This window comes from Dermochelys coriacea, chromosome 1 (assembly GCF_009764565.3).
Source record: "Dermochelys coriacea isolate rDerCor1 chromosome 1, rDerCor1.pri.v4, whole genome shotgun sequence".
Lineage (NCBI taxonomy): Eukaryota > Metazoa > Chordata > Testudines > Dermochelyidae > Dermochelys > Dermochelys coriacea.
Window position 1 is genome coordinate 233,112,067 of NC_050068.2, and position 14,121 is coordinate 233,126,187.

At 37.5% G+C, this 14,121-nt stretch overlaps 1 protein-coding gene across 1 annotated transcript; it reads right to left on the reverse strand.

Moving 5' to 3' along the window:
• LOC119843855 (sulfotransferase 6B1-like) lies at positions 1-12,542 on the reverse strand. The gene is made up of 6 exons (XM_038373748.2): positions 12,398-12,542; positions 11,238-11,422; positions 8,616-8,742; positions 4,962-5,056; positions 3,523-3,709; positions 1-1,218 (listed from the first exon to the last, which is right to left on the reverse strand). Exons 1-6 carry the CDS (start codon positions 12,540-12,542, stop codon positions 1,100-1,102), a joined length of 858 nt encoding a protein of 285 aa, XP_038229676.1. The 3' UTR covers positions 1-1,099.
• Positions 12,543-14,121: the final 1,579 nt, after the last annotated feature.

A 14,121-nucleotide genomic window follows, 5' to 3' on the forward strand; every position in this document is an offset into this window, starting at 1 on the left:
CACATTTACTTTATCACTGTGCAATGGTTTATTTGCACAGATAAAACTGCTGAGTTCTAGTGCACAAGATTTGTAAATTAGCAGAATGGAACAAAACATTTTTCATAAGTAAGGTAACAGAAAACATTAAGGTTTCCAGAACATATCATGTAAATGTACAAATTGGCATACATTTGACTTGCATTTATGATACAATCTTTGAGATTGTTCAGTACTTAATTCAAAATGTTATTTTTTTAAGAACCCTGTTTTTGAAACTTTCTACAATACACAAATCTAAAATGGTGCAATTTACGAACAGGAGGAGCTAAACAGGAACTATTCAGATCAAGAATCCATTAAGGTTTTGCTACATTTTCGCTTTTACGCCAACTCAGTGCTAGGGTTCAATTTCAAGACATCAAAATTCTGCAAGCTGTTCTTCAGTGATCTCATTCATAAATGACAGAAGTCTCACAAGATCACGTCTTATGAGTTTCTGCCATCTTGGATTGAAATCTTGACTGCATTTAAACCAGAACTAGAAAATCAGCCACTTCTAGTTCTGAATATGATTTAGAACCAAAATTATAAGGGCAGGTTTGGACATAGAAATTTGAATCTGAAACCTAGCACTTTTAAACTATACACCTCTTTACACTGCTAATTCATCTGCAGGTTTTTGTTTTGTTTAAATTGTATTAGGATGTTTCTATCTCCACACCCAATCTTTAAAATTTCAAGGGGCATGGGGCCATTTCTAACAATTAACAAAGACTTTATTTTTGACTTCTAAAACTACAATTTAGTATTCCCCTTCTTTTTTCCTCACACAGTTAAAAAAAAAATTGCAAACATGTCAATTGATGTCTAAAGTAAATTTTTACAGAAACATTCCTGAGTACCTTTCGGTGTTCATTCAGTACTGTTCCCACAGTTAGTTCTGTACAATTCTTACAGTCGCCCGAAATGTTATAATCAGATTTTCTCCTAATATTTTATTAGGAATTACTACACAGGATCTTTCTGCAAAGTACAAACATGGTTTTGACACTATATATTAACATATCTCCAAGTTTTTCCGCTCAGTTGCCAGCTGACTAGCACTCTTCATTTGATGTCAGCATTCATAGATGATACACTTTGCCAGTTCACTCGATTTCATCTTCTTATTAAACATTTCCTCAAACATTTTGTTTTCTTTTGGAGCGAAGTGGTTTTTCCAGTCACCAACAGCACCTGGGAGAGTGAGAATGGGAAATGAACAGCTGAGCCTGCTTTGCCATTGGACAGAGGATATTTACTGTGTTCTCTTAAACAGTCTGGCTTTGTTAGTACAAAAGTTTGCACACATTGTTTTATTATTATTTTGCTCCCTTGTCTTAGCATAAAAGTGATGCAAATGAGTAACGCTTAGGGCTCAGGTGAGGTTCCTGGTGGAAAGAGGCTGGCTTATCAGGTGCCATATCATAATAACCATTATATCCTCAGACTACTTTATCTTGCTCTAGCTACTTAATTTACAGTTTAAAGTCACATGTCAACAAAACTGTTTTTTCTCTGTGCCAGCTTCCCCATTTCCATGCATACCTATAGTGCGGTGGAAATAATAATCTCAAAGGACTGTCTGAATAGTACTAGAAGAGAAGCAGGATCAGTAGTCAGCACTGCTAACTCTCATAATATTTGTGTTTTTTCTAAATGCCACAGCTTCTGGAGGCATGCAAGATGGGAGGATCTCAGCTTTCATTTAAAACAACCCTACCTTTCTAGCCTTCATGATTGCAGAGCAAAGCTTGAAAATGTGATTCAGGCATCCCTTAAAGGCTCAGAAACACCACAGAAGACAATTATAAAGAATCCAAAATATACTTTTTTTTAAAAAAATCTCATTTTTTTAAGCTACTCTTTTGATCCTTGGGGGGCCTGACTCATAATTTTTGAATGCTCAGGGTTGGCAATGCTGAGTGGAGGAATTGGAAGAAGAATATATTACTGGCAATATAACACACACAACCACTTTTTGCCCCATAGAAGCCACACATACATACATACATCACCAGCTGATAGACACCGACCTCTGACTAGACAATAGCAAGACAGGCCTGTGCTCTTGGTGGGAATCAGACCTCTTGGTCATCTAGCCTGCTCATGACTCCTCCAGGGCCTTATGCTGAGTGAAACCACCCCCACCTACCTGGGCAGTAAACTAGTCTCAGTTGAGCCACCACTCACTCCCGCTCAGTGGAAAGACCTGGCAGTGCTGCACCCTTGAGGCACCTCAGCTTCTCAGCTGGTTGGAAGTTTACAAAAAATTGAGATTTTGACCAACTTCCCCCCTTCCCCCATCTGCAAAACATTCACAATTTTCTGTCTCGCCACCCATGCACCCATTTTTTTGACCAGTTCTATTACACCTCAATCCTGCAATGAGCTCCATGTAGACAGACCTCTGACTAAAACGAGGTGATGAACACAGAGCTCGTTGCAGGACTGTAATCTTTGCCCTGTTTGTGTGCATGCATCTTTCACACAAAAACAGGGAGGAGAAAAAAATATTTATGAAAGTAAGAAAACACAACTATAAACTCACAAAAATTGGCCAACAGATTCAGGGGAGGTATAGTATCCGGAACTTTTAAGTTAAGCTAATCAGGAAAGTTGTAATGATTTTTTTATTGTTTCATTAATTTCTAGTTCAAAATGACTTTGTTTTGTAATGCAAGTTAATTATAGTACAAAAAATAAAAAAAAACAAAGTAGTCAAAACTGTTTTGTTACCCCCTCCATCTCCCAGATTTCCAGTTTGAAAAAGACCTTGAGATTTTGAATTTTTGTCCGGATTTGTCCAAAATTTTTTTCCAGGACAGGAAAGGTTTCTCCCCAGCTGTACTTTTGTTTAAAACAACTAGGGATAACATTTTCAGGAGTGCTTAAGTGACCTGGGAATATAAGTCACTTAAGTGCTTTTGAAAATTTGACCCTAGATTTAGAGTTGCATGAGGATTTTAAGGTAATTCATCTCTTTACACTATCAATGGATTCCCACTCATCCATTTTTATCGTGTCAGCCTATTTCTTTAGCATGTCCACTTCAATAAGACAAGTAATATATAAGATAAACACTAACTGCAACCACTCTCAAAAGGAATGTGTTTGTGTGGTTTCTGATAAACTGAGTGACCTTGCCATGCAGTAATGAAGGTACACATTAGCATTTGTGAAGGGCAGAGGTAGAGAAATATAGATAAAGAAAGAGACAGTTAAGCTGCATGAATCTTTCCTTTCAGTTCTAAATGCTCATGTAAAACAATATTAGACTTGTAATTTAGACGCTTCCCTGTGTCTAGTGTGGCCAGTCATTATAAACCAAAGAAACTGGAAAGAAAGCATACTAGAAATGGATTCAAGAAGAATTCCTTCATCAGTCTGTGGGCATGATCCAAAGCACAAAAAGTCATTGGAATACCCCTAGTGTATGAGATGAGATTTGGATCAGGCTTTATATGAGAGATTTTATTGGGCCAGTTCCAACCAACATACCTTTTCGGAATATCAGCTTCCTATTGGATGTGAGTGCACAAACGGTGTGATTTGGGTCACTGTTTTCTTTTTCTACATTGCTTTTCATCTCAGTGAATGACGACTTCTCACAAATCTCTTTAATTTCACTGTCACTGATGTTTACTCCCAGAAATACACTCATTTTCTTCACAACCTTAGGAAGATCCTGCGATATTTGAAGAGTAAAGTATTTGTTTTCTAAGCAGAATATCAGATTTTATTTCTAAACCAAATAAACAACAAAGATTTTTCCTTCCAAAAGACACTGTTCAAGCAAAACTGTCACACTGATGTGTACACATGGTATATATATGGTAGGCCTGATTCATCTCTCACTTGCACCCATGTAAATCAGGAGTAATTCTATTGAAGTCACTGGAGTTACATGTGTGCAAATGATACAAGTGAGAAGATAATCAAGCTCAGTGGTGTACATTCTCATTTAAATGTATTGAAAAAAGTTGCACAGCCAATTTTGGTATCGGTTCAGGAAGGCAGTCAAGCATTTCTCTAACTTTCAGCAGGAGTAGTTCTCGTTGCCTTCATTAGGAATATTAATGTGCTTAAAGTTAGGCATATAGTTGAGTATCTAGCTGAACTGGGGTCTGTGGGTAAAATTTTCAGAAGATCTTAAGTGCCTTAGGAGCTAGAACTGGATGGATTTCTATTTCTTCTCCTCCCCCAAAGGAAAATATTGCAAAAGATGAAAAAATACATTTTTATAGAAATTTTCAGTAGAAAATTGGGACTTTTCATCAAAATATCCAAAACCTGACAACCACAGTTTGTTGTCTTGGGCGAGGGCAGGGGGCGTTTTTTTTTTTATTATTCAAAACTGGAAATTCTTGAGGAGAGCAGACGTTTCTCACAATTTTTTTTGTCAAAAACCCAATTTTGTGGTGTAAAAAAAGTTAGAATGGAAAAAAATTTGACCAGCCTTGTTAGGAGTTCAAATTCCATAGGCTCTGAATGCTTATGCTCCTAAATCACTTCAGCTCTTTTGAAAATTCCACTCTGTATTACTAGAAACAGACAGAAGATTCTGGTACAAGAGAAGTTTTTCACAGCCTGGCAGTGTGATCTAGCTGTCTGTGCAGGGACTGCATGTTAGTCCTGGTTCTTACACTGATTCTTGCTGTGGCTTTGTGCAAGTTAATCAATCTGTACCTCAGTTTCTCCATATGTGAAATTAGGATTTACTACCTACCTTACCTATGTTATGAAAATTAAGTAGCTAATATTCATGAAACCTTTTCAAGATAAAAGTGCAATATAAATACTAAGTATGTTTGTATTATGAACTTGTTCTGTCTTGTACATCTTTTGTTTTAATTTGCTCTTTAAATTCCAGTGATACAATTTTACAACAGGTTTGTTTTGTTTTGTTTTTTGCTGCATGAGATGAGAAATATGTTTACCTTCTTCATCTCTTCATAGAATAAAAATAAGATGTTTCTGTCATTTTTATGCTCTTCCCAGCTTAAGAAATGATCAAACCAGGATCCACAGACAACTGTGAGAAAAACAAAATGGGATTTATATAAACTTCATTGAGAAATAATTCTAACTATATAGCATACACTAAAAGAAATGTTCTCTTCCTACAGTACAGTGAGAGTGCACTATATTCCCCTGACTGGTTCAATTCCTTCTGTTTACTGGATCAAACCAAATGTACAAAGTTATTCAACTTTTTTTGCATGCACTTCTGGTTATGGAATTCTGGTGTTCTTTTGAGAAATGCATTTGAAGCTGAACACTGACTACAATGGCAAGGAAATGTGAGTAGTCCTACTGAAATCTATGGCATTATACACTTACAAAAGTTAAGCATGTGAATTAGCATTTGCAGTATTAATACCATCATTTGGGAAGACAGTAATCACTTTACCACAAACTGCAGCCATCTCTGGAGTGAAACACAGTAGCTGTTAATAAGTGCACAGCTATGTGTCAAAAATTTTAGGAGAGGAAGTGAAGAATACCCTATCAATTTAAACTATCAGGGGAAACTGAGGCAGAGTGGCTATTAGTTCCCAAACTGGTACTTAGCCACTGCAATGTTGCCAACTCCTATGACTTTATAATGAGTCTCAGGATGTGTGCTGTTTTTCTTAAATTGTACCACCACTTTTTGAAATCAAGAGATTGCAGGAGAACCTCAGCTTTCACTTAAAAAAAAAAAAGTTTCTGGCCTTTCTGTTTGTAAAGAGAAGATTGAAAATGTTAAGTGAGATCATCCTAAAGGGTTCAGAAACCAGATGGCAAAAAAGAAGAATCCAACATTTATTATTTTTTTAAAAATCATATGATTTTTAAACCAATCTCTTGATTTTTGAGCAGCCAGACTCATGATGTTTGAGCACTTGGGGTTGGCAATACTGCAATCTCCACTCACTTTGGTGTGTCTAATGCTGCTGGTGGTGCTGAATGAAGTTCTATGGCCCGTGTAAAGCAGGAGGTTAGACTAATGAACATATTGTTCCCTTCTGACCTTGAAGATGTATGAAATGTTACTCCCTTGGGGCTTGTGATCAGCAGTTACAATTTTGCTTCCATTAACAAGTAGCCAAATTAGCTTCAGTAGTGCAGGATCCAGCCTAAGGGGCATAAGCAACAAAACTGTGGCTGACCCCTGTGTATATGCAGCAGAACAGGGAAAGGACTCCCTTTGCCTTCACCCTTGTCCTGAAGTCAGTGGGACTTCGCACAGGTCCAAGAAGATCCTTTAGCATGTATCTGTAGAAAAACCAAGTTGTGGTTGAACTAATGTTTTTATCCCTGCTCCAGGAACACACAAAGTACTACAAGACAATAGTCCAAGCTTCGACAAGTGATGGGCTACATTGATTTTTTTTAAATGGATCCTTTTTCTTCCGTCAGCATTAGGTGCTCAAAACAGATAGTGATAAGGCCCTAGACCCCGCAAATCACTTAAGTATGTGCCCAACTGCTTTTGCTCGGTTTGGAACACAGGAAAGCCTGCTGATGTCAATGGAAAACTACTGACTTCAGTGAGCTTTGGATCAGGCCCCAAATGAGTAGCATTTTGTGTTTCTTTTCAATTTCCTACAACTGTTTGTTGCTGTATTGATTCTTGTGTAGCATGTGTCCAGCAGAAACAAACTATATAAATGAGTAATAAAACACTGAAAATGGGGATGGATAATGGGAACACCAACACCAGCACAATCTTAACTTCCACATCAGAATCAAAACGGCTACTCATAAAGGACTCATCCATGTCCTTGGGGTTTGGAACTGGCAGCTCAAGATAACCCGCCCTGTCACAGGGCAGGGTAGTGTCTGTGGTTAATGGAGACTTCAACAGGTCAAGGCTTACAAATAAAACCTTTGTTTGGATCCAGCTATGCAAAACTATCTACTGGAGTGGGCTGGCAGTGTGGGTTGAAATCAGGATTTGAATTTTGCTGTTTGAACCTATCTATGGCACAAACATTTCAAAAAGAAGCATTCACATTTATAAAGGGCCCCCGGGAAAAAATACGGGTCATGAATGCAAAATAATAAAAAGAAAAATAATGAAAAAAATACACTGATAAATGAAAAACAAAGATAAAACAACAATTTGTAATGAATAAACAGGCTTGATAGCTAAGGGCTCAGAATAACATTCACCTTGCTTCATCCAGGTCAATAAACGGAAATGTGCTTTATATGCTCTCCGATATGTCAGTTTAAATACTTGATTCCTTTCTGGTGTGCTCTTAGACACTAGGGAAAACTCTGCTGAGCATGCTCAGAAGAATACCCACCACTTTATAAAGGGTGCTCATAAGCACTTTTTCTCCTTTCTCATGTGTAAAATGGAGGCTCCTGTTGCAAATTACCTTATAAGCTGATTTCAAGTCAGGGGGACATTAGTATCTTCAGGTAAGATGTTGTGTGATAGACCCTTGCTTTACCATTTGGTGAAAAAACACTAAATTAACTGGTTTCAGAGTAGCAGCCGTGTTAGTCTGTATTCGCAAAAAGAAAAGGAGTACTTGTGGCACCTTAGAGACTAACAAATTTATTAGAGCATAAGCTTTCGTGAGCTACAGCTCACTTCATCGGATGCATTTTCTAATTAACTCTCTCCAGATTTTTTTTTTTTAATCCTAAACCTAAAGGGGAAGCTGGATATTCAAGCTCAGCAGTGGCTAGTTAAAGTGGCTGGTCTTCTGGGAGTTGCAAAAACTGCGATAAAGTATTTTTCTGTCAAATCAACAGGGGCATTCCTGTTTGGGGGGACATGTAGCTACCTATGTTTTTGTAAAAGCTGGGATAGTGTTAATTTGCTTTAATATAGAGTGGGGATTAGAATCAGCAGGTCAGTTTTATTTTGCTTGCTTGTTTTTGTGGATGGAACAAGGGTCAGTAACTTGTTTAGGCAAGGGTTGGTTGCAAAATGTTTTTCGGGCATGGGGAAAAATGCTAATGCCAGTTCTGATAGAGTTTGCTGCCTATGGACTGTTAACTTGTCTGTATGGAGGGCTGACAGAGAACTGTGCTTGTTGAACTTTATTTTCAGCATGAATTCTGCCATCAATCTAAGGCCCTGCTCCTGCAGAGTGGCAGCTTGCTGGACCCTTGAGCAGACCCACTGAAGTCAGTGGGAATCATAAGAGTGCAGCAATCAACCCATTCTCCAGGACTGGGGCTTAAGCAAAGCTTTGCTGACTAAATCATTTACTGTTGTCCAGAAGTACATGATGTTTCTGATGTTGCAATAAGGCCATTAAAGAACAGCGTCATTAAAGAGGAACACATACCTCTGGCAGTAATTAAATTTAAGGGGACACATGCGGTGTTTTCTATTCCAACAATAGGAAATACTGTAAATACCACACTGAAGGGATAGTAGCTACTGTGGTTAAGTAAACAAATTTGTACGAAATGTACTGCTGATGTAAAGTTACATGCATGATTTGTGTAAAAAAAAAAAAAGGGGGGGGGAATGCCCTGTAAATAAGGAATTTTCACACTTATTCATATTTCTCACTTCTTACCAAGTGTTATAAGTTTGTAGGCTAGAGAGAGAGAAAAAAAAAGGTAACACTCATCCTTACCATCTCCCCTTAAGAACAGCTCAAGGAAAATAGTCCATGAATCGATGGTGGGGAGATTTGGGTTCTCTCTGTAGTAGTGAAACATAGAAACTGCAATATCTTTTGGATTTCTGATGATGTAGAAGGCCTGTAAAAGAAGACACTATGATTACTAAGGATAACTTTCTTCTTTTAGAGTATCCCCTGCATAGGTGTGAGGTTTTTTACATGCCTTTTAGCCAACATCAGCCCCGATGTGGTTATGGGTCAGAGTTCTTTTACTGATCATCTTCCAGTCAAATGTCCTTTATAGTTAAAACAGCATTAAGGTAGAGGAAGGTATTTGTGGGGGGAAAAATCACTAATTGATTGATTAACAGGCAGTAATGAACCAGTGGCAAAAGCTGGATGTATATGTGCCCCTCCACTAATACAGTATTAGTGGTTGGTACACAATTGCATATGGGTATCCTATACATGTGTGGACTGGAATATATGCAAGAGACAGCTTTCATATTAGTTCATGAGTTAATATATGATCTCAATAAATCCCATGAGTAAAACATTTACTTGTCATTCTCATATAAGCTGCACATGATCTGTTCCATGAGAACGGTTGCTACTAGAATTGGGCCTGAACCAAAAGCCTGCATCTGAATAACCATGAAGTTTACGTTTTTGAAATCAAAACTTGGATGCAGAGCTGAATTTTTCCAGGAGCCGCCAATATTGCTATGGGGAAAAGCAAAAACTGTGGGTGAGTGTGTGAGAGATCACGACTTGGATTTGTGGCTGAAAACTTACTTTTAGTCCTTTCTTAAGTATGTGCCTTTAGTTTGCATAATTGGTATCCTTGCCTATAACCTTCTTTTGCAAACAATCTATATGTGTCTGAAATTCCACAGTCCTACCAAGCAGTTCATCCTAAAGAACATTCCTGAGGAACATTCCAGTCATGAACATTACAATCAACTTCATATTTCTGAGAGCAGGGAAAAACTATGAATCTTGAATAGAAATAACACTCTAGTGTTTTCCAACACACTAGCTTCAAGAGGACAATTGGAGGCATAGGTTAATGAAACATATTAGCAGATTAGCATGAGCAATGAAACACTGTTAGATTAATTGTAAAGTGACACATTAAAAGAAGTGTGATTGTGATAGTAGAGTAGTCATCACATGGCTTTCTTTCACATGTGCATGTATCCCTTACACTTAATTATGTAATTCTAGCTCCATTGATCATTGCACTGAACGGAAATGGTATACATTGTATACATTCACTCTTGATATATATTTGTGCCCTTCTGTGACTAAAACTAGATGTATGCAGTGTAGTCATGGCCATGTGGGTCCCAGGATATTAGATACAAGGTGGGTGAGGTAATATCTTTTATTGGACCAACTTCTGTTGGTGAGAGATCAAGCTTTCGAGCCACACGCAGCTCATCCTCAGGTTCAAAAACTTGTCTCTCATCAACAGAAGTTCGTTTAATAAAATATATTACCTCACCCACTTCATCATAGAATGACATCTACTTTGTGGGATAAAGTCTCATCTCCAAACCCAGAAATTTACCTTCAGGTTAAGGGGCATATATTGCCCCCATCTGGATATGCAGCATCCATTGATGTCACTGGGAGTTGAGCACATGGTTTAAAGGCAGAATGTAGGTTTAAGTATACTTAGATTACGAAACTTTTAATTACATGTAGTTAAACTGTTTGCTACTAGCATTATTTGAGGATGCTCAGGCTCCTGTATCTTTAGTCTTTTAAATCAAGTTATTTGTAGCTGATGCTCAAAGACATCTAAGTGCAAGTGCATTTCCATGTTAGTATACAAGGAAATTTGGCACTTTGATAACTGTGGCCATTTCAAATCCAGTCTCACAAATGTCTGAAACGTAGTCTGAAGACTGTGGTTTTGCAGGACAACTGATGTCAGGCAGGTTGTAATACAAATGGGGGAGGCATGCTTCAGACCCTTCATTGTTTAATTTACACCTTGAACTAGATCAGTGTTGCAGGTCTGATGGCAAGATGTTGGCCCTATGTTATCTCATTATATTTTATGCTAAAACAGTACCTGTTTACTGACATGCTATTTTGGAATAAATCTAATTCTGGTGGAGCAAGTAGAGATGAGTTATTGGCTTTTGATTAATTGCTAGGAAGTCACTTCCATCATTCATATCTGAAAAACCCAGTGCTTTTGCCATTATGAATCTGTATGATTCTATCATAGGTTATCTGCATCAGTGAAACTTGTATATATGTTAATATGTTCTAGCTCAACCAACAAATAGTGATTTAGGAATTACTCCATGAAGTTTTAATGCCTGTGTTATGTAGGTGGTCAGACTAGATTATAATGAAAATTGTAAACACATCAGATTCAATAAATATTTTACACTATGAAATTTTAAACATAGGGCCAACACCAGAATGCTACTCTGGTTAAATTCAGAGTAACCCACTGAAGCCAGAGAGTTATTCCAGATTTACACTGGTGTATCTGAAAGCAGAAATTGCCACTCTAACTTGATACTGTAAGTACTGTGTGTTTAAAAATGGCTACTTCCAGACAAGATAAAATGTATACTTAATTTGAGAGAGTTATAATGCAACTTATTTTACCTTGCATTGTTTGACCTTAAAATTTGATGGTAACATGTTGTAGTCCAAGTGCGTTGGGATGATTCTCTTGGATGAAAGATTGTTCAGTTCTTCCACTCTGGAGATATCCCCAAACTCAATAGGTGATGTTAGGGTGACTTGGGGAGTGTAAATCTGCATTATAATTTGTGCAAGCCAGTGAGTGCCTTCAGATGATTATTTTTAAGGAAAAAATGGGGAGAGGAAGAAAAGGATTTATTACTAGAAAAAATACTGATACAGGAAAAGTCTGAGTTTGGAAGTAGCTCACTTGTTTGCAAACTGAAGTTCTGATCCTGCAACACTTAGGCATGTGAGAAATTTTACACCTATGAGCAGTTCTCACCGTGTACACAGACCACTCTCCCCTGACCTGGCTGATGCATCCAATGAAGTGAGCTGTAGCTCACGAAAGCTTATGTTCAAATAAATTTGTTAGTCTCTAAGGTGCCACAAGTACTCCTGTTCTTTTTGAGAATTAGAGCTGTAGCTGATGTATGAAATGCTCAGCACTTTTCCTAGTGGATTTAACACTGATACTAAAACAAACCTTTTTAGAAAATGTGCATATTATTCAGATAGTTTTATAGAAACTAAAATGTAGTCCTATGCTTCAATTTTCCTAATGAAGCTTGAGCATAAACGTATACCCACCACCTAGCTGGCAAACTAACACGTTAGATTACATATTTTCAAAAGCAACACTGACTTAATTTTTTTGGGGGGGAAGGGGAGAATGAATACACAGACAAGCACCATAAAATTACTTAATACAATTGACTAGTTAATGATAACAGTGTAGTAAATCTTTTGCCAAATCTTTACGGTATGGATTTTACTTACAAGAAAATTACCTATTGATTTCTAGTAGTAAAAAGAACCCATCAGTGGGCTCAGACTATTTAAAATTACAAAATCAAAATACACTACACAAATATAGGTGGGTTTTTTGTTTTTTGTTTTTTTTTAAAACACAATTTCACATCTCACTACAGCTCCATAGTTCCAGTCTGGGTGTAAACATCATCCTCTTTCTATCTTGCTTTCTCACATACACATCAGGTTTTTCAGTGAGCTTACACCCAGAACGCTCAGCAAACAATTAAGATTCCCTGCAATAAATGCTTAAAGCAGAACTTTACCAGACTTTGGATAGGAAACCAAAAGGATGTCATCTTCTCTAGCATCAAAGGCATCCAAGGATTTTAGAAGATCCGGCGATGACATAGTTGTAAAGGGAATCCCATTGAATCTGTGAATGAGAGCTGTCTGAGTCTGGGTTGACATATTTGCTAATGTCTTGGATCTCTGTACGTTAGATAACAGCTCAGTGACCAGGGGATTTAGAAGTCACTTGTAAGTCAGATGATTTGCACTGACTAATGAAAATTTAGAATTGAAAACTGCACATTTATATACTTTGTAAAATTCTGCGGAGTCATTTCAGACCTTTACCTCATCAGAAAAATTAATTTTGGCAACTGTAAAATTCTACATAAGTTACCTTGGTTAATCACACACACACCCTCTCTTTCGCTATTATATGTTGCAAAGTTTTCCAGATAAACAAATGAGTGACAAAGAATTTTAACAGTGGAAAATAAATAGAATGACAAGTGAATATGCTTACAATATGCCTAATATGCTCATTAGCAAATTAGGCGTTGGGGTAATTGGCTTGTTGCTTCAATATCTAAGAATGTTTCCAGATAAGGAGTGTGTATCTTTTAAAATATGCTTTTACATATCTTTTTAAAATTCAATATTCCTTTAACATGTGTGAACACAAATAATTTTGTTTTTTAACATGTATACAATGGATTGAATTTTCAAAAGTGACTAAAGGGTCCCCATTATCAGAAAGTGCTGAGCACCCACTCACAGAAAATCTCCCTTCTCAGGGGGTGTCCCAATTTAGACACCTTAAAATCATAGGGACTTGTAGAGCAATTTTCAAAATGACTAATGAAGTTATCTCCACTTACAGGCATTTTCAAGGTGCATGTCACCAAAACTGGGGAACATCAGACTCATGTTAAATATTCCCTTGAATATCGCATTTCATAATGCATCATGTTTCAAAATTCTATTGGGTCAAATTCGACCCTCATTGAAATCAATGAAAGCTTTGCCATTGACTTCAGTGGATCTGATTTCATCTGTTACATTTAATTATGTTTTGGTTCTGTGGTCTTTGTGTACCCAAAGCTAAAATGAAATCACTTAAAACATGGCTGATTAAACAGGAGGAAACTGAACTTCAAGCAGAAGTGGATCAACTACTGCCGGTTGTAGTACTGAGCTGTCTCCACCATTGCCTGCAACAGGAATCCACTGCCAGTTGCCTGATACAGTTAGCATTTCCAAAATACCTCATCAACCATGATTTAAGTTTGCCCTGTGTGTAATTTTGTAAAGAGAGGCTGTTCTGTCTGCTCATTTGTTTGGTGGTTTTCAATGACTCCATTATTCTGAAGCTAATGAGTGTATTTTTTATTGCTATAACTGTGTAGCTTTTAGGCAGAAGCTACTTTTACGGAAACTTTCACACAGTCTGGATTCTCTAACTAGAAAGAGGCTTGAGACAAATTTGAAAGGCACTAAGCTGCTTTGTGTCGCCAGGAAGCAGTGGATGTTCCTCAAAAGACCACAAGACGCATTGGTGGCATGTTAGATTCACAGTACTTTCAGAAAGGATGAAAGCAGGAAGATCCTAAAGGAAAAACTGAGTAGCACATGTTATCTTGTCAGACAAGGACTTGTGCTGCAAGGCCATTATGCTGAGAAAGCTGAAAATATGCTCTGAAGGGGAGAGGTAGACTGCAATCCTGATATTTCAAAGTGACTGTGTCAAGGTTCCTTCCCC

What these genes read in the sequence shown, in the direction of transcription:
- LOC119843855 (XM_038373748.2), bottom strand. Translation starts at nt 12,542, where the DNA reads ATGTCAACCCAGACTCAGACAGCTCTCATTCACAGATTCAATGGGATT. An exon ending in GGTTTCCTATCCAAAGTCTG is followed by an intron (nt 11,423 to 12,397) that starts GTAAAGTTCTGC and finishes AATCATCTGAAG; the next exon opens with GCACTCACTGGCTTGCACAA. An exon ending in TCTATGAAGAGATGAAGAAG is followed by an intron (nt 3,710 to 4,961) that starts GTAAACATATTT and finishes CAAATATCGCAG; the next exon opens with GATCTTCCTAAGGTTGTGAA.